Genomic DNA, 27,689 nt, shown 5'->3' with positions numbered 1-27,689 from the left:
ATGACCCTGAGGTTGTGAACTGAGCCCAAATCAAGAGTTAGATGCTTAACTAAGCCACGCAGGCGCCTCCCACCACTATTTTCTAATATCATTTATTTCACCTTCAATAAAATCAGCTCAGTCACTCACTCAATGACATTTAGATTAATCCAGTAACTTTCTTTAAAATTTTTTTTTCATGCAGTATCAATGAAGATCTTGGAAAAATTCATTCGGTATTGCTAATTTACATTCTTTGTGCTTGGGGACTAATATACTGGGATTTTTTTTTTTTCCCATTTCATCAGAGGTGAGGAATGATCTCACTTTTTACTACAGGATGTGGTAGACTGAAAAAATGATAGGAGGAAAAGGTCAGGAAAAATCCTTACATTTCATATTCCTCAGTTACACTAGGCTAGATTACAGATCACCAGAGTGTGTGATAATGTTCAAAGCATGACTAAGAGTCCACCTTAAACTTAGCAATGTACAAATTAATTTATTTACACTTATTTTCAAGGTCATTACTAAAAGATAAACAATGGCACAAAATAAGGAATAATAATTTTAAAAGTTAGGGCTGTGTAAAAGAGAAGGAAGGGGAAGAAGAAAGGACTATCATTTACTGGGCACTGCCTGCATTCTGGGCACTGTGATATGTGCTTCAGTGCATCTCATGTAATTTAATTCTCACTACACTATGTAGAAAGTATCATTGCCATTTATAAATGAGAATAGATCTCAAAGTCTAAATAATGTGTCTAACATTACATAGCTGAGAGGCAATGAAACTTGGATCCAAATCCTGATATGCTTGATTCTAACACCCACAATCTGCATCTACACTGGGCTCTCAAATTACCCTGCCCCACTGCAATGCAGAGTCTCAAAAACAAACTAAAGATTCACATACCTTTTGTGTTTCATCCTTCTTCTCTTGTTTGAGGATATCAGTTAAGTTAATGAGCTTTTCCATAGCCTCAACTTGCCTATTTAGGTGCTTCAAATACATCCCACATGCACGACAATAGGACTCCAAAAGAAGGCCAAACCTCTGACTAACTGTTTTATTGTGCATCTCAGATCTGAAAGAGCACAGAATTAAAACAAAACAAAAGAAAAAAAAAAAAAGACTGAATACACACATGTATGCACACACACACACTGCATTATATATATGGTCCTAAATAAGTACATATATATATAGTTTTTTAAAAGAAAATATGAAAACCCATTTTTGAAATCCAATAAATGTTATCATCATAGTAACAATAAACTTATGTAAAATCTATCATTTAGAAGCAAAATAATCAAGAATTTAAGATAGTTTCTGGAAATATAAATTTAATAAACTAGACTTTAGGCCTACTTCAACTACTTTTCATTTACTAATCTTAGCACGAAATGTATTAACTATAGAGAACAATCTGATGGTTATTGAAGGGGAGGTGGCTGGGGACTAGGTGAAATAGGTGGCAGGGATTAAGGCGTGCACTTGCTTTAATGATGAGAACCAGGTGTTGTATGGGAAGTGTTTAATCATTATACTGTACCTATTATAATACTAATATGTAATATTAATATTATATTGTATGTTTACTAACTGGAATTTAAAAACAACTTGAAATATATACAAACATGTAACAAGTAAATTCAGGAAAAAAGTAATAAAATGAATGGGGGGGAGTAAAGAGCAAGTGAATACTATTTGACTCTTGTGGCATACATATCCTCTTTCTACACAGTCTTTGAATTTAATTATTTTAAACTTAGCTTCAGGATTCCATTTTGATTTATTTTAACATTAAAAAAAATCAAGTTAATTATTAAAAAAATCAAGTTAATTATAAATCTTTTTAAATTTAGGAGAAGTGTATGGCTTATGATCTTACTTGGAGTATTAGATCATATTCTACAAAATACTTTTAATTCTTTTATTTATTTATTTATTTGAGGGATTGAGAGAGAGAGAGAGAGAGAAAGAGAAAGCATGATAGGGGAGAAGATCAGAGGGAGAAGCAGACTCTCTGCTGAGCAAGGAGTCCACTACGGGACTTGGAGATCATGACATGAGCCAAAGACAGTTGCTTAACCAACTGAGCCACCCAGGTGCCCAAATACTTTTAATTCTTAATTAGCTTGTTTTCTAGTAAGAAACTTGGGATTTCTGTCATTATTGTTCTGAATTCCAAGGCAGGATTTTTTTTTCTTTTATGTGTGGATTTTTTAATCCACACATATAGTGAAATCAACTGCAATATTAACCAATATAAAACTAACAAATTTTACTTCGCTTAGAGTAAAATCAAAGTCTTTAAAAATATTTCAGGTCTCATTTCAATATCAAATTCAGTTTTGAATTTTCCTGCTTATTTAATACTAAAGAGAAAAACTTGAAGGGAAGCTTACGACTGGTACAATATACTTTCATTATGGAAAACTCAGACAAAAACAACAGTATATAAGTAATATTTATAGATCTGTTAAGAAAGCAAGTAACATATATCTAAAGAATTTAATGGGAAAATAATGTGACTTACTTTAAATGCCAAAAGAAAAAGTGCCCAATCCTTTGATTAGTCAATGCTTTCTTGAGTAAAAATCTCACAAGCAGGTTATCCAAATACTGTTCATATTTTAGGACCTATGTGATTAAACACAAACATAAAAACAACATTGCATCAATCAGGGTCAGTTTTTGCATGGCTGGATTTAAAGAAAATTTTTTAGAAATTAAGTAGGTACTACTGGTAATAAAACCTATTTTAAAAAAAGCATAAAGCTAGTATAGATAAAGATCCACAGTCTGGATAAAGGTGCATGGATTTAGAATAAAACATTATTTTTCTATTTTACATTATTTTACCTGTACTAGCTGAATTAGGTACTGAGAAAGCTTGTCATCTGTTAAGTATTTTTCCAAGCACCGAACAGCAAAACCTCGAACCATAGGATCTGGGTAATTACAGTCCAGAAGCTCCATAGCCTGTTCAGGTTTGATTGGAGGCCAATCTTTCACTAAGCAGTACATCTGTTATAGCAAAAACAATAAATCACATTTAAAAAGTTAAGACAGTTGTGAGTGAACCCTCTAAGACAATGTCTTAATTTCTTCTTTTAAAATTAGTTAAGGGCTCTCCTTATGAATCTGGTGTTTAAAATGTTCAATTCTAACTAATTTTATTAGTGGTGTGAATGGTATTTTTTCCCACTATATTATCATATTAATATAAAACATAGTCTATTTCACCTCTTATGCAGACTTTCTGAGAGAAAACAATTTGAGTGACACATGAATTTTATACAACAGTTATTCTGTAATCTCAAACATGCATTTACCTGAGCTACTTCATCTCTAGAATTCCATTTAACAGACAGAAGCAGTTTGGGTAGAATTTCAGGGATAGTTACACAATAGTGTCTGTGTGGAAAAGACAAAACAAAACAAAAAACATTCTTGCATGTTAATCAAAAGGCCTAGATATCTAAATTTTAAACTATGTAATCTTTCCAAACATACTGAAAACTTACCATTACTAGCCTACTTTAATATCAAAAGAAATCAGCATTTAACAATATAATTGCATATTTATGCACACATAATACATAGACAGTTACAATGTCATGGAAGACAAAAGAATAATCCAAATGGAAGACAGATACTTTGGAAAAAAGTATGAATTTATTTCACAACACTACATAGCTCTTTTTTTACCCACTCACCCAACAGAAACCATGAGGAGAGTTGCCACTTCTACTGTAGTCACTGGACAAAACTTATGTTTCAATGGACTTTTTGCAGAAAGGCACTGCAACTGCTTTATTTAAATAAATCAGTGTATAATTCCTAAGTAGTGGGGTAATTTCTCCATAAGTGAAAATAAAGCACTGCACTATTACATTGAGGAAGTGTAAGGAAAAAAATGGAAGGAACGCCTAAAAATTGAAATATCTAGACCAAATACATCCCAACTAAATTGATCTAAAGCTTTGGGTATTTTTTTTTTAATCTTGAATTTCATTTAAAAAAGTCCCCAAAACAAATCCTAAAAAAAGTCACACCAGGGATTTAGAATTTTAAAAAAGCCTTCAAGGCTTGAAGGTGGAAGGTTAGTACCAATGCAGCATGATTTTCTAGAAATACTGATCTTTATCCACAGTTTAAAAAAGAATATTGTTTATGACAAAAAAGTCATGTAAATTATGCTTTATATACTTTAACAGGTATTGAAGAACCCGCAAGATAAGCCAAAATCAGTTGTTTTAGGGAATATTCATCTTAACATTTACCTGTGGCTCCATAGAAAATCTTTCTCTTGCTCAGTGATTTCAGATAGAGGATCTCGGGTACAAATTGCTCGGAGCTGTTCTTTATCGTTTTCTCTTAATTCGTTGTCTCTAGCTAGTCTGTTACTCTGCAAAATAAAGTAATATCTTATATGATTTCCTTTGCCATATTTTCCCCTGGATTCATGAGTGATCTACAAAAACAGACAGTGGCCAACAACTTTACACTGCTTATTAATCGTTGTGATCCAGTTTATTCTCATCACAAGCCTTTATTTTCAGGGATGGGGAGAATCAGCTTAAGGCAGTATTTGTGGAACAAATCCAGTATCTTAGCTAACATTACCATCAGTCACAGAACAGTCACTGCCAAAGTGAGTGACCAAACTGGGATACCTGGGGGTAGAAGTAAGTAACTGACTTCTCTTCCTGATGAGGCCCCTTCCTAGTATTCTATTAACTACTCTGCTCATGTTTCTGGGATAAGAAACAGTAAAATAATAAAATACAAATGTAAATTCTTTCATAATCTTTGCTCAAATATATCCTTGTAATCACTGCAAGGCTCTCAAATTTAAAAAGTAAAAATAAGTAAGAGAAAAAAGGAAAAGAAATACCCTTGTTAAAACACTGGACGTTAAATGTTTGGAAACGAAAATAAAAACACCATAACCTTTGGTATAATGCCAAGAGTCCAAGTAACATACTTATTCCCTTTAAATACAGATATATTAACTGCATAATGAATAATTATGAATGTATATTAATATATTATGAACACAAGTACACATCCCCTTGGAACAGGTCACACATATTCCCAATGGCTAAAAATGAAAGCAGGTATTCATGCCACTTGGTTTTTATTAATATTTGTTAACATTTTATTAACAACACTTAAATATTAATTTATCCAATAGTATAAAGAAATATTATTGGCACATGTCCATCAACAAATATTTATTAAAACATGTACCGTGTGCCTTGTTTTGTTCTTACTGCTGAGGGTCTTAAATAGTAAAAGAACCTTCACTAACAAGATTATAGTGAAAAATTATAGTGAAAAATTATATGAACAAATTAAAAAAATTGGAAAGCTGATATAAATACTTTGGGTGATATAATGAAGATGACTGAGTGGCTACTTTACACTGGGTATCTGGAAGTGGCCTCTGAGAAGGGAGTATTTAATTTGTGGTCCAAATGATAAGAAAGAAGCACCCACAATAAGATCAGGGAAAAGAGTACTGCAGGTGGAGGAAACAGTGAAGGGGACCCAAGAAGAGAATGAGTTTGGTATTAGGGAGGAAAAGGAACAAGACCTAGGAGCCTGAAGCCCAGGAGACAAGGGGAGAGTGATGGGAGGCTATGTTCAGACCACATAAAATTTGCAAGTCAGGGTAAAAGATTTGGATTTTATTTTTAGTGAAAGCTATTTAAAGGATGAATATCATGATTTGATTTATGTTTCTTTTTTTTAAAAGATTTTATTATTTGACAGACAGAGATCACAAGTAGGCAGAGAAGCAGGCAGAGAAAGGGAGGTGGGGAAGCAGGCTCCCCGCTGAAGAGAGAGCCTGATGCCAGGGCTCAATCCCAGGACCCTTTAGCCCACTGAGCCACCCAGGCGCCCCTGATTTATGTTTTATAGAGATTATTTTAGCTGCTTTGTAGACTGAGGAAGACCATTTAGGAGGCTATTGTAATACTCAAGGTAAGAGCTAACAAATACTTAACCCTTGATTCACAGGAAAAGTAGTCATTATCATTTATCATCTTGGTCTAAGCGACTCTTAATATTATTAGCTTATTTTTTAGTTGTTTTCATTTTAAATATAACTTAATAAACTATGAAAAAATTTTGTGAAAAACAACTTTATTTGACATCTTACTAAGAATTTAGTACACAGGTGTGATATGGTGAGTGCTGTGAAGTGTGAAGACCTGTATCCCTGGGGCAAAAATACATTAGATGTTAATAAAAATAATTAATTATAAAAACAATTTAAACAGCAGAACCAAATTCATAATCAAAATGGGCAACATCCTTTGAATGCCATTAACTGCTTGCTCATCAACTGTCATGCATGAGCCTGGAACACACATATCTTCCAGATCGTGATTCTACACTTCAAATGCATATCTAATAAGTTCTAGCTTATCATCACCCTGATTTTTCTTCTTATACTTCAATTGTCAAAATATAATACTTTTGAGAACTTTTATAGTAATCCAAGCAATTTTATATTTCTTTTTTTTTTTTTTTAAAGATTTTATTTATTTATTTGTCAGAGAGAGAGTGAATGAGAGCGAGCACAGGCAGACAGAGTGGAAGGAAGAGTCAGAGGGAGAAGCAGGCTCCCTGCGGAGCAAGGAGCCCGATGTGGGACTCGATCCCAGGACGCTGGGATCATGACCTGAGCCGAAGGCAGCCGCTTAACCAACTGAGCCACCCAGGCGTCCCAAGCAATTTTATATTTCTACAGCACTTTTTTCCTTCCACTCATCTTTGCATACACACCTGCCTGTGATGTTTATTCACTTAAAAAGTGTATCAAATAAATTCTGGTGTATAGCAGCATTAAAACTGGAAAGAAAGATGAGGTGTGGTCCAGGTTCTCATCAAAAAATAGTGTGTGATGAAGTTATTCCTGTTGAATGACTAACTGAATACAATATTTCCTTTTTGTTCTTGGAAATCTATTGTTCACTCATCATATCTTGAGTTCGAGAAAATTCATCTAGGACATTATTTGATGTTTTACCTACATGATCAATTTTACCATCATCATTAGAATCTGAAGTAATGACTCTCAAGTGGTGTAATTTTGTTCCCTCTACCTCCAGGACCTTTGATATCGTTTCTATCTTAGGTTTATAGAAGTTTTCAATAGACCCGATCATAACTGAAAAACTGACCCAGTTTTATTCTATTAAAAACAACTTTTTACTTTAAAGAAAAAATTCCTCTAAGAAAGAAAAAAAGCCATAAAATATCAGTCCTTTTTAAAAAAATTTTTTTTCAGTATTCTAAAATTCATGGTTTATGTACCACACCCAGTGCTCCATGCAATACGTGCCCTCCATAATACCCACCACCAGGCTCACCCAACCCCCCACCCTTTTCCCCTCCCAAACCCTCAGTTTGTTTCTCAAAGTCCACAGTCTCTCATGGTTTGTCTCCCCCTCTGATTTACCCCAACTCGCTTCTCCTCTCCATCCCAGGACCCTGGGATCATGACCTGAGCTGAAGGCAGAGGCTTTAACCCACTGAGCTACCCTGGTATCCCAGAAGCTCAATACTTATTCAACAGTGATACTGGATAAGTTATTTAAACTCCTTAAGCCTGTTTCCTTACTGGCAATATAGGGATTATATTCGTACTACCCTCATAGGAATTGCTTTTAAGATTAAATGAGATAAACCATGAAAAGTGACTGGTATCACAGTACACAGTACTGTGGTACACAGTAAGCACTTGATAAATGTTAGAATTATCAACAAGAAATCAAAGTTACAAAATAGAGGCTACATTTTTCAAGAAAAAGAATTCCTTTGTACTTTTAGTATCAGAAAGAATTCAGTAATAATTTAAAATTAATTTGTACCTCTCTAAATACCTGCTACATTATCTCTGAAAGTATATTGGCAGGAAGGTTATGATTATTACTAATCAGTTTACAACAGGGTTTGTAAACTCCTTACTGAGAACACAGCTGTAAACTAATAAAGTTCCTCAATGCAGGATTCCAACTGCCCCTGGGCATTGCTGTTACTCAGGTAGGCCTATTTCAGGACCTCTTGGCCCCATACTCATTGGTTGGTCTAGCCATAATGTATCACCAGGCCAAAGAAAAAGTGATAAATTTGAAAACCAGGGAAAGAGACAAGAACAAAAATATCTTCTCTTAGCACTGACACCTTTGCCCTTGAGAAATAAGAGTTAATGGTCTTTGAACCCAGTTATACTGTGGTTCTAAATTAATGGCCAAGATCAGACAACTTGATTCATACTTAAACTTCCTTTTATATGTAATCTTTTCTAGGGGATCCTGGAGTATGGTGGTAACAAAGCTCTCCTCTGCTTCCAAGCTTAACTAACAATATACTCATGCTTTTGTTTCAACTTTCAGGTTATTATTCCAGAGAAGTAAAAAGTTCTTTCTTGAACCCAATACATATTGGCTTTTCACCCCAACCCTCTATAGTCATTCTTGGGATACTATTGGTTTTTCTATCATTATCACCTACCATGATTTATAATCTCACACATTTCTTTTACCACTTCAACGTCTATTTTCACCATTAGACTGTATATGCAATGGAGGTCTCTTTAGGTCAAAACTTTATTACCTCTCACACAATGAATACAAACATATAGTTGACATTCAATTAATATTTGTTAAATGAAGGCAGGCTAGGGCTCTGATTAAACTAAGAGACAGAACTTCAGTAACAGTACTAGCATATAGAGAATGTGATTATACTAATTACAGCAACTCTGTCCAGAGCCTATAGGAGCTATGCCACTGTAACTAAACCCCATGAACCCTGCTCCAAACAAAAAGGATAAACCCAAATCCACTGATTATGACTGATACTTAAGAAAATTCAGTGATCTGCCTTACCAGTCCTGCATGGGAATAACTAAATCCTGCTTCTCGAGACACCGACCAGTTGGCATGCTCTTCAATCACTGACATATCTGGGAACTTGACCACACTGCTGAACCAGTCAAACTCCAACTCTAAGCATGGTGTTTCCTAAGAGATGGAATAAAAGTTATCATAAATATTGTGCTTAACTGTCAGAAAAAAGGAAAAAATTCTAATTTATGATAATAAAAAGCTTACTTTATTTGGATTTGACCCAGTAACACCAATAGGGTTCAGCAAATCTTCTAATCCATGAGGTACTGGCCAAAGATTCAGAGCCATTTTTCCAGATACTAGAGTATCTGTATAATCAAACAAGTTTATATTTCCCCAGGCCAATGGACAGTGTTCCTTCAAAAACGAACAGAAAGATATTCACTACTCTGTGGATTAAATTATAAAATGCATTTTAAAAAAGATTATTTAATTACTTGGTAGAGAAAGAGAGACAGAGAGAGAGAGGATAAGCAGGGGGAGTGGGAGAGGTAGAAGCAGGCTTCCTGCTGAGCAGGGAGCCTGATGTGGGGCTCAATGTGGGGCTTGATCCCAGGAACCTGGGATCATGACATGAGCTGAATGCAAATGCTTAATGACTGAGCAACCAAGGTGCCCCTACAAAATGCATTTCAAAGCACTTTTCTTCCACAGAAAGAATTCAATAACTATCGCTACAATGATAGCTTTAAGTCACATCAATTTTTTTTGAAAGTACAAGCACTTTCTGTTTTCCTATTTGAAATAACAGAAATTTTTCTTTAATTATAAATAGGAAATATGAACCAAAGCAAACCAGGCAGATATTGGCATGTAGTCACGTAACAGATATTTGTGGGTAGTCATTGCATGTATAAAAAATTTTGTCCATGTGAACTCAGGACAGACTTGCAAATAAATTCAGGAAGGTCTGCTGAGGTATTCTATGACATTTATTTACTAAAAATTTAAAAATATTTGACTATTTTTTTTAGATAAAGAAAAAAATTCACTTCTTGATAAAAATTCAAAGCAGTATAATTAGGAGTTTTTTAGAGGTAAAAATAATTATTTCTTCTGAAATACTTTACCTCTTTAGCACCCTTTCGGCCTTTAACAGAACAAATGGAAAGGCAAAGTCGAGCAGCACGAGGAAGATCAGGAATGTATATATCATAATTTAGCCATTCATTCCACCTATGTAAAATTTTAAAGAAAAAAAGAATTTACCAAAAAAAAAAAAAAAAAAGGCTTTATCCAGGTATATAAACAACTCCTACAAATCATCAAGAAAACAAAAAATCAAATAAAAACAGGTCAGAAATCAACTGGTATAGACATACCTCACAAGATCATATCCAAATGGCCAATAAATATAAAAAAGTAGTCAATATTATTTGTCAACCAGAAAATGCAAAATAAAATCTCATAGAGATATCACTATATAAGAGATTGGCTAAAACTATAAAGGCTGATGATACCAATGATGTTACCAAGGGAGGGAAGGAGGTGTAGTAACAGGAAATCTCACACATTGCTAGTAACGAGTATTTGCAAATATCCCCCAAGTGTTAACAATCCAAATGTCTAAAAGTAGAACAAACTGCAGTATATTCTTATAATGGAACACCATACAGCAAGGGAAATACACACGTTACTTGCAATACAGATGAAATTTTTTAAGATTTTATTTATTTATTTGATAGAGATCACAAGTAGGCAGAGAGGCAGGCAGAGAGAGAGGAGGAGGAGCAAGCAGGCTCCCTGCTGAGCAGAGAGAGAGAGCCCGATGTGGGGCTCGATCCCAAGACCCTGAGATCATGCGAAGGCAGAGGCTTAACCCTCTGAGCCACCCAGGTGCCCCAATACGGATGAAATCTTACAAACATGAGTGAAAGAAGCTACATATAAGAGAGTATCTAATTCTTAAGTATATTTATATAAAATTCAAAAACAGTTCAAACTGAAAAATAATGTTAGATGTCAGGATAGCTGTTGCCTTTGGAGAGGTGCGAAGGTTAATGGAAGGGGCAATGTCATTATTTCTGGTAAATGTTCTATTTCTTAACCAGCATAGTAGTTATATAGGTACTAACTCTGTGATAATTCCCTGAACTTTATGATTATCATTTATATACTTATACATTTGTGCCATACTGCAGTAAAAAAAAAAAAAAATTAGCGTATAGAAAAGGCATTTGAAAGAGGGAAACTAAACAAGAAGAGTGAGATTTTCTATGATGATTACAATTATGTTTACTTTTACACATGATGTAATTTTATTCAGAAGAACCCGTTCAGTCAGTCACTATGCAAATAAAGGATGTGTAAAGCAGAAAGTATTTGAAGTTGAGAATAATTACTTGACAAGAGGTAACAGTTAACATTCATAATAAAGAATAAAAAGTTGCTATACAAAGTGATGACAAAAATTATTCTAATATTTATGATAATTCTTTTTAATTTACTGGATATTATATGTGAAATTATGTCTATATTTGGTGGACAGATCTGTAAAGAGCCAAGTAACAAAACTTTAAAAAACAAAACAAAACATTTTATTTATTTATTTGACACAGAGAGAGAGAGAGAGAACACAAGCAGGGGCAGGGGCAGAGCGGGAGAGAGAGAAGCAGGCTTCCTAATGAGCACGGAACCCAATGTGGGGCTCCATCCCAGGACCTGAGATCATGACCTGAGCTGAAGGCAGTTGCTTAACTGACTGAGCCACCCAGATGCCCCAAAAAACTTTGTTTTGTCTTGTTTTGAAACAACAGTTACCAGTATAACTCAGGTCAGACTACCTTGAGTAGACTCCTGTTCACTATTTTATTAAATGTGTGACCCTCTGTGATGTGATGAGCACTGGGTGTTATACACAACTAATGAATCACTGAACATTACATCAAAAACTAATAACGTACTACATGCTGAATTTAAATTAAAAAAAATGTGTGGCCCTTGCTTTTGTCTGTTTTCTCATCTGTGAAATGAGACTAATAACAGTACTTATTCCCTAAGATTGTTGTGAAGATTAAATGAGATAACACAAGAGAAGGGGTGAGTGGCTGGCTTGGTCAGGTAACACAAGTAAAGTGAAAAGAATAGTAACTGGTCCATAGAAAAGTTCAAGTGCTAGATATTAATCTAGAAAATTTATTCAAAGAACTCTTTCATAATTCTATTTTTTTATTATAAATAAGACTAAACAATTTAATGGTAAAAATTCTATTTTTAATTAGCCAAACTAAGTTATAAGCTTTATCAGTAAAATAAGTTCTACTTATGGACAAAGATTAAAAAAAAATATTGTCCTTTGATGCAGAGAAGACTTATGTTTAAATGGGTCAAGTTAGTAATAAGAAATTCTAAAGGGAAAAGAAATAAATGCAAATAGAAGAAATACTGTCGGATCTGATAAGTCCACAATAATTTAAGAAAAATTAAAGATACATGTACTTTGATGTTCCCAGGAGTTTTTTATTACTTATAAATCTTTCAAATTGCTTATAATTAATGAAAAATATCCTATACACTTTCTAAAAGACCTATGTCCCATAAATGTAGCTGTTCAATACTATGCTAATTGACAAAAACATGTTTCTCTCTTCCTCTAAAGTCCATACAGACATGTGCATACACACATATCAATTAAATTCTTTATTTTTAGGCAATGGCTTGATATATACAGTCCAAATTTATTTTGATTTTGGGAGAGGACTGGTAACATTTATGAAGAAATCATTAAGTTTCTACTTTATTTAGCATATGGAAGTACGGATTTAGAATAATCAATCTCAGTAAGAATTTTTTAAAAATCAACTTTTCTACCCTTCTAATAACTTCATATTCTTTATCCTTGATTTTAATTTTGTGAATACAGAAAAGTTAGAAATCTACTTAAATCCTAATACTATTACCATAGGGATTTTACCCTTTAACTAGAGAATTCTTTTTTTGAAAATTAATTTAAAAATTTTTTATAAACATATAATGTATTCTTATCCCTAGGGGTACAGATCTGTGAATTGCCAGGTTTACACATTTCACAGCACTCACCACAGCATACACCCTCCCCAATGTCCATATCCCCACCATCCTCTCCTGACTCCCAGACCCCCAGCAACCCTCAGCCTGTTTTGTGAGATTGAGTCTTTTATGCTTTGTCTCCCTCCCAATCCCATCTTGTTTCATTTTTTTCTTTTCCTACCCCCCAAACCCCCACGTTGCATCTCCACTTCCTCATAACAGGGAGATCATAGGATAGTTGTCTTTCTCTGCTTGACTTATTTTGCTAAGCATAATACCCTCTATGCAAATGGCAAGATTTCATTTCTTTTGATGGCTTCATAGTATTCCATTGTGTGTATGTGTGTGTGTGTGTGTGTGTGTATGTATATATATATATATATATCACACCTTCTTTATCCATTCATTTATTGATGGACATCTAGGTTCTTTCCACAGTTTGGCTATTGTGGACATTGCTGCTATAAACGTTCGGGTACACGTGCCCCTTTGGAGCACCACGTTTGTATCTTTAGGGTATATACCCAGCAGTGCAATCGCTCGGTCATAAGGTAGCTCTATTTTCAGCTTTTTGAGGAACTTCCACGCTGTTTTCCAGAATGGTTGCACCAGCTTGCATTCCCAGCAACAGTGTAGGAGGGTTCCCCTTTCTCCGCATCCTCGCCAGCATCTGTCATTTCCTGACTTGTTAATTTTAGCCATTCTGAGTGGTGTGAGGTGGTATTAACTAGAGAATTCTTTTTTATTAAAGTTTTAATTTTAATTCCAATATAGCTAAGTATACACTGTTATATTAGTTTCAGGTGTACAGTGCAGTCATTCAACACTTCTAGTGTACTACAGTACTCATCATAAGTGTACTCCTAATCCCTATCACCTGTTTTTCCCATCCCCCCATAACCTCCCCTCTGGTAACCCTCTGGTTGTTCTCTATAGTTAAAAGTCTGTTTCTTGGTTTGTCTCTTTCTTCCCACTTTGTTCATTTGTTTTGCTTCTTAAATTCCACATGACTGAAATCATATGGTATGGTATTTGTCTTTCTCTGACTCCTTTTGCTTAGCATTATACCCTTTAGCTTCATTCATGTTGCAGCAAATGGCAAGATTTTTTTAAATGGCTGAATAATATTCCTGTGTGTTTGTGTGTATGTACAGCTCTTTAGCCATCCATCCATCAATGAACACTTGGCTGCTTCCATAATTTGGCTATTGTAAATAACAGTGCTATAATCGTAGGAGGGCACATAGCTTTCAAATTAGTGTTTCCTTATTTTTCCGGTAAATCTAGTAGTGGGATTACTGGTTCATAGGGTGGTCCTTTTTGAATTTTTTGAGGAAACTCCTTACTGTTTTCCACAGTGACTGCACCAGTTTACATTCCAAGCAATAGGGCACAAGTGTTCCTTTTTCTCTACAAACTCTCCAACACTGTTGTTTCTTGTGTTTTTTATTGTAGTCACTCTGACAGTTATGAGGTAGTATCTCTTTGTACTTTTGATTTGCATTTCCCTGATGATGAGTGATACTGACCATCTTTTCATGTGTCTATTGGCCACCGGGATGTCTGACTTCTTTGGGGATGTCTGTTCATGTCTTCTGCCCATGTTTTAATTGGGTTATTTGGTGTTTGGGTGTTGAGTTTTGTAAGTTCTTTATATATTTTGGATACTAACCCTTTATTGTCATTTGTTGACCTTCAGAGGCTGTCTTAATTTTGTTGATTGTTTCCTTTTTAATGCATAAGTTTTTTATTTTAATATAGTCTCAATAGTTCATTTTTGCTTCTGTTTCCCTTACCTTTAAAGATGTGTCTAGCAAGAAGTTGCTGTCTGTATTCTCTTCAAGGATTTTGATGGATTCCTGTCTCACATTAGGTCTTTCATCCACTTTGAGTTTATTTTCGTGTATGGTGTAAAAAAGTGGTCCAGTGTCATTTTTCTGCATGTGGCTATCCAATTTTCCCAAAACCATCTGTTGAAGAGACTGTCTTTTTTCCACTGGATAGTCTTTCCTGCTTTGTTAAAGATTAGCTGACCAAAGAGTTGAGCGTCCATTTCTGGGTTCTCTATTCTGTCCCATTTATTGATGTGTCCGTTTTGTGCCATTATCATAGTGTCTTGATGATTACAGCTAGAGGTCTGGAACTGTGATGCCTCCAGCTTTGGTTTTCTTTTTCAACATTGGGTCTTTAGGATTTTCTATATAGTGTATCATGTCATCTGCAAATAGTGGAAGTTTCACTTCTTTCTTACCAATCTGGATGGCTTTTATTCCTTTTTCTTGTCTGATTGCTGTGGCTAGGATTTCTAGTACCATGCTGAGTAAAAGTGATAAGAGTGGACATCCTTGTCCTGTTCCTGATCTTAAGGAGAAAGACCCCAATTTTTCAACATTGAGTATGATGTTAGCTGTAGGTTTTAAATAGATGAACTTTATTATGTTGAGGTATATTCCCACTAACATACTCTGTTGAAAGTTTTATCATACTTTGTCAAGGGATTTTTCGGCATCTATTGAAATGATCATATGGTTTTTATTCTTTCTCTTATTGATGTATGGTATCATGTTGACTGATCTGTAACTACTAAACCAGGAATAAATCCCACTTGATTGTGGAGAATGATTTTTTTTAACATATTGTTGGATTTAGTTTGTTAATATTTTGTTGAGGATTTTTCCATCTATGCTCTTCAGAGATACTGGCCTGAAGTTCTAAACTAGAGAATTCTTGAAGAAAAGATAATCAAATTTAAGTCCTATCTAAATAGCTAATTTACTAAAATTTTGAGCTTTTAATCTCATATTATTAAACAAATTTACCTTTTACTTTGATAAAACTAGTTTACTTTAAGTACTTGAAACAACTAGGATATATCTACCCAATATTATTTTGGGGTCTCTGGTTGGAGCTTGCAGAACTTCTTAGAATGCTTATAGTTTTCAACAAGTTTGGAAAATTTTTGTCCAGTATTTCCTCAAATACTGTTTTTCTGTTCCTCACACAGACACCCCATCCAACCTGTGAAATACATGCCAGTATGGGTAGGAAATAAACTTTTCCTGCTACAAACAAAAATTTAAAAAGATCCTGTAGTTGTTTCATAGTGTAACTTCTAATTAAATGATGTACTTCTGATTGACAATGGTTCAGGTAGGGTAAGGAACTATTTTACTTCCTCCTAGTAGAGAAAGCTATCACCTCTTTGAACTTCCCTAGGCTCTAGAATGGTGGCCATCTCTAGCAACTTAATTACAAGACCAGAACTTTTTCTTGATTCTCTTAAACTCAGTCTAAATTCATTACAAAATTTACTTCTGGAGGTTTTACTAGTTGTCTCTATTGCTAGTCTACAAAATTCACCTTTAATCTTTCGTAACAATTTGAGTGCTCTTAAAATGTTTCTATTATATTCAGGGTAGACTCTTAATTCCCAAGTGATTCTATAAAGAGCCAAAGAAATAGCAGGATGGAAAACTGTTGGATTATATTACCTTTTATTTCTTCATTGCATTTCTAGGCAGTAATCATTTAAAATGTTCCTCCAAACTCCCTCTCAGAAATGGATTTGTTCCCAGAGGCTCTTTATTTAAATGTCATAAAGATCTACTCTTCTGAGTGATGTGAGTGCCTCACAGTAGTCTGGCTCTGAAGTTGTTTGCCAATTCTCATTTCTTCTAATGTAAATGTAAATGGAGGTTAAGAATAAAAAATAAAATACTAGGTTTATGAATCTAATGTGGGGAATCATCAGCACAAAATGTAACCATATTCTGTTCTCTACTTGATATAATGGGAAGAGAGAATCAGAAAAACCCTTCAGATAACATTTTATGAAGAACTCACAAAATGATCCTGTGATAGATATTCATTTGACTGAAAGTTCTTATGGTCTATATGTAAATGTCTGGTTAATTTAAATGACTTGTTATAAAACTAATGATGCAAAAAAAATTACTACTTTTATTGATTACACTGCTAAATACTAACATGGCTTTTGGAAATACAAATCCATATACTTCCTTACCTGGGATTGGAACAAGGTACTCTTTGAGTGTTCACATTATCGCATAAGGGTTCTCCTCCATGATAGATACCTGTTCGAACATAGATCTTAAAAAAGAAAAAAAAAAGAGTATGTGTATAAAAATACATACAAACATAATATATATACACATTACAGAACCAATATTATATTACATAATCCCTTTAGGCCAGGTATGTAATTCAGAGCTTTTCATATTATAGAAAGATAAATTGGTACATATACTAAATATCACTTCAGATTCTTAGCAGTTGCAACAGTACTCCATAAAGACATTAATATTTCTGCAACAAAACATATGCATATTTACACTAAATGGGATATATAAAAGCTATAAAAATTCTTGCTTTTTTAGGTCAGGTTTTGCTGCCAAATGAATTCTATAAAACTCATGGTTTTAAGAACTTAGAGTATGTTAATTAAAATGATTAGAATATTAGAATTATGGATATTAGCATTACAGACAAAGACTGTAAATGGTGCACAGCTAAGGGAGAGGAGGAGTTTTCTAGCTATCTGAAAACAGTGCAGGCCAACAGATTATTATACATAGTTCAGTAAAAAAAGTTTATGTAATTTATATAATAAGCATCAACCCTTGACTTTACCTTGTCAATGTCTCGAATATTTACATTCACATAGGTTGCACAAAGGATTTTTATTCTGAGTGCACTATTTATAACCCAAAGGGATTTTGTAGATGTTTCTCCATTCATATATGGTGTAGCTGTGGAGATGCGTCTGGAATATGAAGGCATTGTGAAACAGTCCATTGGCAGTTGGGAATAAAGGCTTTCTTTAGCCATCAGCATCAAATTGGGCATCCTCCCAAGCATTATACAGCTTCTTATGTACTGTAAAAGATTAAGAGGGGAGGGAAAAAGCCATTTCTTAAAAGGTGTTTCATTTTAAAATCAACAAACATGCAAGCAAAAATAAATAAATAAATAAATAAGAAAAAAAAAAAAGAAAAAAAGAATTAAAAACAATGACCAGAGGATACTCATTATGAAAACAGTGTTTATATCTGAACAATGTTAATCAGCTTATCCATGTATCTATAGTCGGACTCGAAATATCAGTATATAAAATCTAAAGGAAAAAAAAGTATCTGTTCTCTCAAATTCATCATCAATCTCTCAAATTAAATACAGCATTTTTTTTAAACTTAAAAAAATTTATTTATTTATTTCTTTAAGAGAGAGTGAGAGAGAGAGAAAAAGCGCAAGCAGAAGGAGAGGGAGAAGCAGGAACCCCACTGAGCAGGAAGCCTGATGTGGGGCTTGCTCCTACGACCCCAAGATGATGACCTGAACTGAAGCAGACACTTAACTGACTGAGCCCAGCTGCCCAAAATAATTAGAGTATTAAAAATAAACTTATGAAGCTATTCACTAATACTAATCATTGAATTTTCAGAATGTCCTAAAAATACAGATACTTGTCCCCAACTTTTACATTTCATATTAATATTTTTGAAGCTTGTTACTCACCTTATACTGACTTAGAGGATATTTCTCAAGGAAGTATTCATCACATCCACACACTTTTAAAATATACTTGCCCTGATATTCTAAAACACAGAGTTTGAGTTGTTCAGATGATAGCAACATACTTCTAGTTTTTTTCCTGATTGCTTCAGCAATTACTTGTTCTGGCACACAGTCATGGTTGATTTTCAGAGTATACTTCTGCTTGTCATTATTTGGAGAAACTATTACCCAAATCACCACTATTATTTGCCCTATAACAGGAAAACATTATTGAATACAATCACCATATATATTTCATTTTTCAAGAGACAAATTTTAAAAAGTATGTACTATGTACTACCATTATTCTAACTATAATCAGAAAAGACTTATAATCAAACTAATTAAATACAGGTAAATATCAGGCAGAAACCACAAATCTTTCATATATGACAGGGCTGCCCGGCCATGCCCAAATCTCATGTTTCATGACAAGCATGCAAAACTGTGACTAGTGGGTCACAATACCTGAGGTCAAGCTAATTTCCATCCTAAACTGCATCACATACTTCCTGAGTACAACGCCTGTGAAGAGTGACTCATGATGGTATCAAAGGTTAAACAGTACCTAAAGTCGAAGAGTTTTTGGCAACTATAGGAAAGAATCATGGAGACATAATGCAAATTCTGAATGAGAAGGAGAGAAAAGGTGGTGGAAGAAGGGAGAGAATATGAATTTTTAAATGTTTTCCTTTTAAGATCAATTAAGCTGGGAGGAAGGAGGGAAGATGATGAAAATGGAAAGATTAAAACTATGGTAGAGTGGTCCAGGTGTTCACAGTATAATTCTTTCAACTTTTCTGTAGGAAAAGTTTCATAAAGAATGTTGGTGGAAAATGAAGAGAGACTTTCATTTTAGAAGGTATGCTAAAGTAGAAAAGAATTTCAAATGAAGATTTTACATTATACTGCTTTAAACTATTTTGAATAATAAGAGTGAAATAGTAATAAGATGTCTTAATTCATCTACCAACAGAATTTTATATTTAATAGTGTGTGAAAGCTAACTTATTCTAAAACTTCAAATTGAAAACTTCACTTTGTTATCTTGAAAAATACAGAATGTTTATCTGATACAAATGACATTTCCATTTCCCCAGAGTGTATAAATTTCCATGTTCACTTAATTCTAGAAATTGACATATTAAATGTCAAAAGTCAATCTATCAGATTTAGTTATTTCATTTAATATTAAGAAATTTATTTATATACAAAGTTTTCCCAAAATTTCATAAAGTATTTCTATTTACATTTTTTATTTGTAAAAAGATAATCAGTTGTAACTGTGTAACAATGAATTTCAAACGCAAAGTTCTTTAGTTTTATTGTTAAGATACACAATTCACTGGGATCAGCACTGTATGTTCGCAATTCAATCAATAAATATTTATTACATGCATATATATTTGGCACTCAGCCATATCTTGTCAGTATAAACAGTCCCTGTCTTCAAGAAGCTTCTCATCTAAGTGAGATAAAAAGAGATAGAAATTTTTACTATAGTGACCAATTATAGTAGATTGACAAGTTTCTTACCTTTATCTAACTTATTATATATGTGCTTTGGCAGTTCTGGTGAAGATTCTACATTTGGAGGATAGACATACATTGCTCTACTATGAGGTGAATTAAGATCCCGAAGATCCACAGCTTCTTTACAAACATTCAAAATATTTCTTCGGAAGTCCTGTACTTCTGGATCTTTAACCATATCAAATTCACACACTGGCATGCCAATAGCAAAACCTTAAAAAAATTATATAAAGAATATAACATTCTCTTAAACATACAGTACAAACATGTTCCTTACAAATGGGGAACTTGACACATTGGGAAGATTACAATAAAGAAGTCTCTCTGGGTTTAAAGAAATTTTGGTGAATACATAAAGTAAGAGTTGACAAAGACTCAAATATTTTTAACATATAACACATAATATATTCCTGCAGCTTGGAGAAAAGGAAGCAAACATCCATGTAATTTTTAAAAAGACTAACAAAACCAAACTGGGATATAACAACTTTCTTAAAGAAAAACTTATAGGATATTACTAAAAATAGTTCCTTGGCCAAGTAGTCAAAAAATACTTCTGATTTGTAATGGTTTTTATTTCAAAATCTATTTATTTAAGGTTACAAAGGCAGTTAATGGATTCAGACAAATATTTTAGTAATGAGATAATAGTTAAGTTTCATAGTTATTTGCTTTTAGAATAGGACAACAATGCCATTGAATAAAAACTGTCATACCAATTTCTCGATTGAGGATCTTTTCTTCTCGGTTGCCTACTGGCTCAATTACTTTTAAAAAGGGTTGAAAAAGCCGAAGGTCACAAAGTCGTCTTGTTTCATCAAAAAATTCTTCCCTTTCTGCTTCTTGGGTAACACTTACGAAAATGTAAGAAGATTCATCTTGAAGAAGTTGATGGAGAGGGTACTTTCTTGCTTCTTTAAATAATTCATGCTTTATAGTTATTAACGTAGCCTCACGGAGGCATTCTAACGTCACTATCATTCCATTTGGTAGTAAACATTCTACTAGGATTCTTGGGGGCATCAAGTGGATGCCCCACAGTTCACCTGATGATGGTCTTGGAGGCATTGTTCTGATCCTTTACAAGTTTTACATATAAAACTATTTTAAGGAATTAGATGAGTGGCTGTCCCAAAGCAGAAATCTAAACCAAAGGGGGGAAAAAAACATGTTAAAAGAAAAACTACAGGAGAATATATTTATGGCATTACTAAATGTAAAAACTCATTTTCTGTAGTTTGAATTGATTAGGGTATTAATAATTCACCTTAAATATTTTGACAGGGACTCTTGCTCCAAATTAGGATTCCAAAGGAGGAATTAGAAAAAGCACTTGTATTTAATTATTTAATAAAATCATTCAGTTAAAAACATATTATTTTAATAGATTTTTAAAGGTCTATCAGGTCTATAATGTCTATCAGGCACTATCAGGTCTTACCAAGACAGAGCCGACCCTATGGGAAGAACACTGAAATTAAAATTCCCATCACATATTACTTTTATCATTCTATTTTATGGAGCAAAAGAATTTGGACCGGAAAGATCATGGGTCCACTGCTCTCATTTTAAAGGCGAGTAAAGATGAGGGAAGTCAAATCTTCCTTTTCACTCCCTATCTCTCTACCCTGCGGTAACGAGAAATTGTATGGCTTTGTCTTTTTCTTAAATTAACCTTTGTGATCTCCTTCTTTGCATTATTGTCAAGTGACATCTTAGACCATTCTGCTTTTAGAGTATAATTTGTGTATATATTCACTATAATATAAAGTGTCATCAATGCATTTTCCTTGAGATATGATGATAAATTTGAATTATCCATATACTTTATCAAATAACCCAGCCCTAATACTTCTGACTGAAATGAACTGATCTACATCCAAATGAGACCCACTGACTCTCTTTGTTAGTAAAATGTTTTAACAGTGTTAAATACTTGTTATATTTTTTAAAATACAAAGTATTATTAGGATTTGAAGTCCTCATTTTTAAAGATGTCAAAAATCTCTGGGATTCTTTAGAAAATACTACAAAATCCACAAAGCCAGAAGTTTATTTTTTGTTGTTCATATTTTCTTTTATTCAGCAAGCTATACTATAAAGGCACAGGAAAAGGTAAACTGAGAGACTATAAAAAAGAAATGAAAGCTAGAGAAATGAAACAAAAGGTCCCAGATAACTTACTATATTTGATTATTCTATCAGGCACTATGCGCAACAGTCATACATGATACTTTGTTTATTCACTAAAAATGTATTGGAGCTAAAAAAAAAAAAGAGTACTGGGGCTTTTCCACAGGACCATGTTAGGTCCTGGGAATATGATAATTTGGAGAAGACAGACATGGCCCTTGCCCTTCCAAGGCAAAGTCAAAAGTATGAAGATTATGAGTTTGTTGGGTATAGGATAATTAAATTCACAGGTAATTTCACAGACAGAAACTTGTCTTTTCTGACTCCTGTATGTCATGCCCTCAACATCTAATGCATCAACAAACTGTTAATTCTATCTCCGGAATCTGCATACTCCACTACTACTCTTAGTATCTTCGGTCAGGCCACAATATTTCTTGTTTGGACCACTACTTAGGCCTAAATGGTGTCCCTGGATCTAGGATTGTCCCCTACAATCCATCTTTCACTTTACAGCCAGTGTGAGCCAGAAAGGGCAACAGGGTCTACTTTGAGCAGACTTTTTTGCTGTCTCTAGGTTGCAAACAAGTACTTATAGTATGCTTCAAAGTTCCAATACATAAAGGAGGTGAGAAATAGAAACAGCAAAAATTTCAAACCCTCCCCCATCTCTAGAAATATAGAAATCAGCTGGAAGACAATAGAGAATGTAAAAGCGATTTTTAATAGTTGAAAACGTTTCTTCAAATTTATAAGAGACCCACTGAAGTTATCGGATTTAAAGCACAATTATTCTATTTCTTACATTTCTAAATGAAAATTCATTGGTTAGTAAAAAGACCAGATGAACCAATCTGTGGGCATAATTATAGAAGTGACTGAAGCTAAGCTTTTTAAAACATACAAAAAAATTTGAAGAATGCAAGGGAAATGCCAAATGACTACTTTTAAATGATGACCTGCCTGCTCAAAAAGTTCAAATAACAACAAAACCAAACCACAAGCCACACCAAAACAGCAGCTGTGTTTATAGTTTTCTTTGTTGAATGGTGCTCACAGGTCCACATTATGGAATCACAAGGGCAACTATTTTATATAATAAATAACATCTCAGAGTCTCAAATGTTCCCTAAAAATTAGCAAAAGAGAAGACTAGTAGAGCAGAGAGATTACTGGTTCTAATCTTTATCCTACTATAGTATATTTATGGTCAGTTAGCGATTATTGAATGCTCAAGACACCCCTTCTCATTAAGAGAATAAATGTGATCACAGCCATAAAACACTTGAAAGATTCTGGAAGGCAGGCAATGGCTGGCACTGTGGTAGTACTGAATAGAAGAGAGAGGATATTAACTTTGTCTTCTGATGTCAGGCCTGACTCTGTACAAATCATTAGCTCAGAGCTCACAAATGTTAGATATAGATTTTGAATCCAGGTCTAGATGACTTCAAAGTACACACTGTAACCATGCTGCTATTTGGGTTTCAGTTATGACCAGGTAATACTCATTGGTGGTAGGTAAGAAAATGGGCTCTAAAGTTACACTGGATTCAAATTCTCACTGCCTTAGTAAATAGCTGCTTTGCTTCGGTTTAATTTATCTCACTGAACTTCATTCTCCACACCCTGTTTTGTTAAGTTGGGATAATGGCAGAAAATTCATCAGACTGTTGTATGAGATGAGTTAATATATGAAAAACATGTAAGCAAAGAGACTGGCATAGAGTAAGCATTCAATAAATGTTAAATATTAATAAACCTGCAAAGTACACCCACACTACCTTTTCAAGCTATTATGAATTATCCAGGGCTTGTACCAGATAGGGACGGGAAAAAGCAGCTTGAGTTCTTTTACAGTGGGAGGCAAGTAATAAGGAGCCTTATAAAGGAGTGCTAGTTTCAAGAGCTGAATGTTGAAGGTAGCACCGGTAATGCCACGCTCACCTACAAGACTGGAATAGTACTGAGTGGCTCAGAGGCTGGTACTTTCATAGCTGTCTCTAGTTTCCTGGATTCCTAATATTCCTATTGAAATGGTACAGTTATCTACAGCTTAAGGAAGGAATCCCTTGCTAACCCCCTCTGCCTTTTTTTGGAGGGATATCTACCTGTTCTGGGCTCTAAGCTAAATATGCTATGAAAACTAAGGTAAATAAAATGTTTTCACTTGGGTTGTTGAGGGACTCAGAGTTCACTGGGGAATGAAAGATAAGAACAATGTTGACAACGGAAAATTGTTGTAGGACAGAATATGAATTTAAGTAATGGGAAATCTCCAACTGCTTGAGGAAGTTAGAGAAGGCATCAGAGAGGTAAAATTTAAGTAGAATATTATAGAAGAGTAGGGATCGCAGGAAAGGTACGGGCAGCTTGGACATGAGGAGAGTGTTTTCGAGTGCCACAAGAGTATGTGTGCTAGTCACAGACCATGAAAAACACAGCCTGTTACCAGCAATACAAGTTGTTTTTTATTACTTGAGTTTGAAGTGCATGGGAATAAGTAGGGTTTGTAGCAAGGAGGGAGAGAGAAGTAGGCAGGGGCCAGAAAGGTGCGCAGATTCCTTGTTAAGGAGTTTGAATTTTAGGTAGTATGCTGTAAGTAAAAGGAGTCTTCTAAAGTATTTTGAGCAAAAGAATATTATATTTGTTTCATGATTTTTCAGATTTCTAAAAAAAAAAAAAAAGTTTCTCTTCAAATAACAGGATATAATCAAATAAGCATTAAACCAAGGTGTAAAAATGGTATCTTCTCAAATTCCTCTAATTTGGGGGGAAAAAATCCCTAGAGTTAAGAATCAGCATATGTAACTAAATATGCATATGTAATTAAATAAAAGGTCCTTCATACTATAGAAGAAATTAAATGCTGATTAATTAAATCATAAATTAAATGCTGATAAAGATGGTGGAATTATCTAAATGCAAGTGCATAATCTATTTACAAAGGAACTTATTTGAAAAGCAATAGAGGGGGATAAATCACTATAAAGTTAATATTCAATTTAATCTCTATAGTTTGGCAGTTTGAAGTCACAACATGTATTCACTAAAAATAAAATATTTTAGGAGTAAAGAACTTCTCTATTGTTATTTTTGTCCTTTCTTTACAAACCCTTGTGTTGAGAGCTGACTTTCCATAGACTGCAGTGAACTTTATACCACTATGTGGGAAACCTTGACCCAGACGCAGGGTCTGCCAATGGTTTAGCACCAGGTTCCCCATCAATGTATCACTGAGTGACCCGTGAGGGGTAACCCTTTTTTTGGCTGTGACCCATTTCCTGGGACAAGGGGCTCTGCACCGGACCTCAGCCTTAACACTACTGAGCTTTTGAATTCAGTATGTCAGAACGAAATATTCTAATACTGAAAAATCATAACTATTCAGGACTCTTAGGTATTAAGTTGGTTTTACTTTTCCCCTAACTTTGTATATATCTAATGATAAGCTATTTCAATTGGGGTGCTCCTGCTTTCTTAAAAAAAAAGTATATATAACTCACAATTTACCCTTTTCTTGATGAATTACATCCTTATTATAAAACAATTACTGTGCTATTCTGAAACACAATAGAGCAAAGCACTTCAGTATTACGGAAGAGTCTGAGTGTACTTTTGGCCCTACTTCTAAAGACCCCAGGTTGGAGATGATGCTTTTCAAAGTGGTCCCCATCTCCTTGTTTTCCAGCCAGCCTGTGACAGTAGCCTCCTCTTCTTCAGTTACGCACTGTGTTTGGGCAGGAGGCACTTAAAGTCTTTGGTTCTTAGAAGGCCTGAACCCACATTTATTTCTTGGTTAGCGCTGGATCTGCATTAGCAGTCCAAATGAGGGCAATGGTATTGCTCAGCTGGAGTAAAGACAACTTTAAGCACAAAATAGCAGAAATGAATATTAAAAACAGTCTCAGAGTCTCCACTGTCACTTGACTTTTATTAGTTGAGGGGTTCTTAATTCACTGGACAATTTAAACATCTAATGTGCTCTCTTTCAGCCCAAGATGACAATGACATTTTAACAATTTGTTTTTTAATTCAAATCCTTTCTTTGCTTATATTAATATAACAGTATTTTCAGGTTTCATTGTTTGAAGCAAAGATTGTCAAACTATGATCCACATGCCAAATCCAGCTCAACATCTGCTTTTGCAAATAAATTTAAATGGGAACCCAGCCAATAAACTGTGTTCGTATATTGTCAATGATGTTTTCCCACTACAACAACAGAGTTAAGCAGATGCTATACGACGATAGAGCTTAAAACACTTAATATCTGGTCCTTTACAAAAAAGTTTGCTGGCTTCTGATAAGGCATCAGAATTACCCAATAAATCAATCTGAGAATTTTCTTTTTTTACAGATTTCTTTATTTATTTGAGAGAGAAAGAGCATGAGTGTTAGTGAGGTGAGGGCCTGAGGACGAGAGTCTCAAGCAGACCCCCTGCTGAGCATGGAGCCTGATGTGGGGCTCAATCTCAGGACCCTGAGACCATGACCTGAGCTGAAATTAAGAGTCAGATGCTTAACAACTAAGCCACCCAGGTTCCCTCAACTGGAGAATTTCTAAATGGACATCACATAATAAGTCATCCTTAACCCTGCCTTGTGGACCACAATTCTACAATTTCACTTGAAGTCCTTCGGGGCTGAGGTGGAAAGGAGGCATGAATTTTAAGGCAGTGAAGTTAAGATCCTGAAATAGGAAAGTATCTCAGAAGTCAATAAATTGAATATTTTCAGTGTTGGGAGATCATTATCTGATACAGAACTTTTTGTGGAGCACTTCTAAAGTTAACCCTAAACGTTATTATTTCTAAAATTCATTCCATTATTTCTGCCTTTTCTATCTCTTCACATGCCTGTCAGCTATTAGAATTTTCTCTTGGTCTTTTTACCCCCAATTCCTTTAGCAATGATTCAAGAGATAGTTTATCTTCATTTTTGTCATTGCTTAAAGTGTTCTTTTGCTAATTAATATTCACCTCAAAATGCACCAACAAAATCTAGTATGTACGTATGAATTATGAGTCTATAAATACATTCTAAGACTGCAGAGACTTTTTCTGACTTGATTACTTTAAAATAAAATGTATACATTAGATATTTTAATTCAGGCTTCAATTTCAAAAGTGTATTATATTTAAAACAGTTATTTGTTTTTAAAGTATAATATTACATCTGCATCAGAAAGTAATTAAGATAAGAAAGCTATTTTGAAATGTATACTTGGAAATTTAGGGGGATAGCTATACTGACTCCACTGGCAGCTTAATCACCTCAAACAGCCATAATCTGTTAAAATAAGTAGCTCGTGTTTTCTAGATATCTATGTTCCACAAATACAGAAGTTTCCTAAGTATTTACTGAATGAACAAAAGTTTTACAAATACTTATTTCTTATTTAACTGATACTTTTAACCAATGTTATTTGATTTAATGGACACATATGAGTATATTTAGATATATATTGATAAGATATTTTCCACCCTTATTCTCAGAGAGCTCAATGAGAAAACATTAACATG

At 34.2% G+C, this 27,689-nt stretch overlaps 1 protein-coding gene across 1 annotated transcript in view; it reads right to left on the bottom strand.

Annotated features, from left to right (window-relative positions):
• PIK3CA (phosphatidylinositol-4,5-bisphosphate 3-kinase catalytic subunit alpha) overlaps positions 1–27,689 on the bottom strand; it is an 81,269-nt gene that overhangs the window by 12,620 nt on the left and 40,960 nt on the right. The window contains exons 2-14 of the mRNA XM_082744376.1: positions 20,748–21,175; positions 20,035–20,244; positions 18,460–18,710; positions 17,575–17,820; positions 16,949–17,034; positions 9,987–10,092; positions 9,121–9,273; positions 8,896–9,030; positions 4,273–4,397; positions 3,322–3,403; positions 2,849–3,013; positions 2,523–2,626; positions 896–1,067 (exon numbers count right to left, since the gene is read on the bottom strand). Coding sequence (XP_082600502.1) covers positions 896–1,067; positions 2,523–2,626; positions 2,849–3,013; positions 3,322–3,403; positions 4,273–4,397; positions 8,896–9,030; positions 9,121–9,273; positions 9,987–10,092; positions 16,949–17,034; positions 17,575–17,820; positions 18,460–18,710; positions 20,035–20,244; positions 20,748–21,099 — 2,187 coding nt within the window. The 5' untranslated portion in view covers positions 21,100–21,175. The remainder of the gene's footprint in view (positions 1–895; positions 1,068–2,522; positions 2,627–2,848; positions 3,014–3,321; positions 3,404–4,272; positions 4,398–8,895; positions 9,031–9,120; positions 9,274–9,986; positions 10,093–16,948; positions 17,035–17,574; positions 17,821–18,459; positions 18,711–20,034; positions 20,245–20,747; positions 21,176–27,689) is intronic.

Source organism: Mustela nivalis, assembly GCF_964662115.1.
Source record: "Mustela nivalis genome assembly, chromosome: 1".
NCBI classification, from domain to species: Eukaryota; Metazoa; Chordata; class Mammalia; order Carnivora; family Mustelidae; genus Mustela; species Mustela nivalis.
Note: the sequence above shows the minus strand (reverse complement) of the source record. Positions and strands in the feature narration are given on the sequence as shown.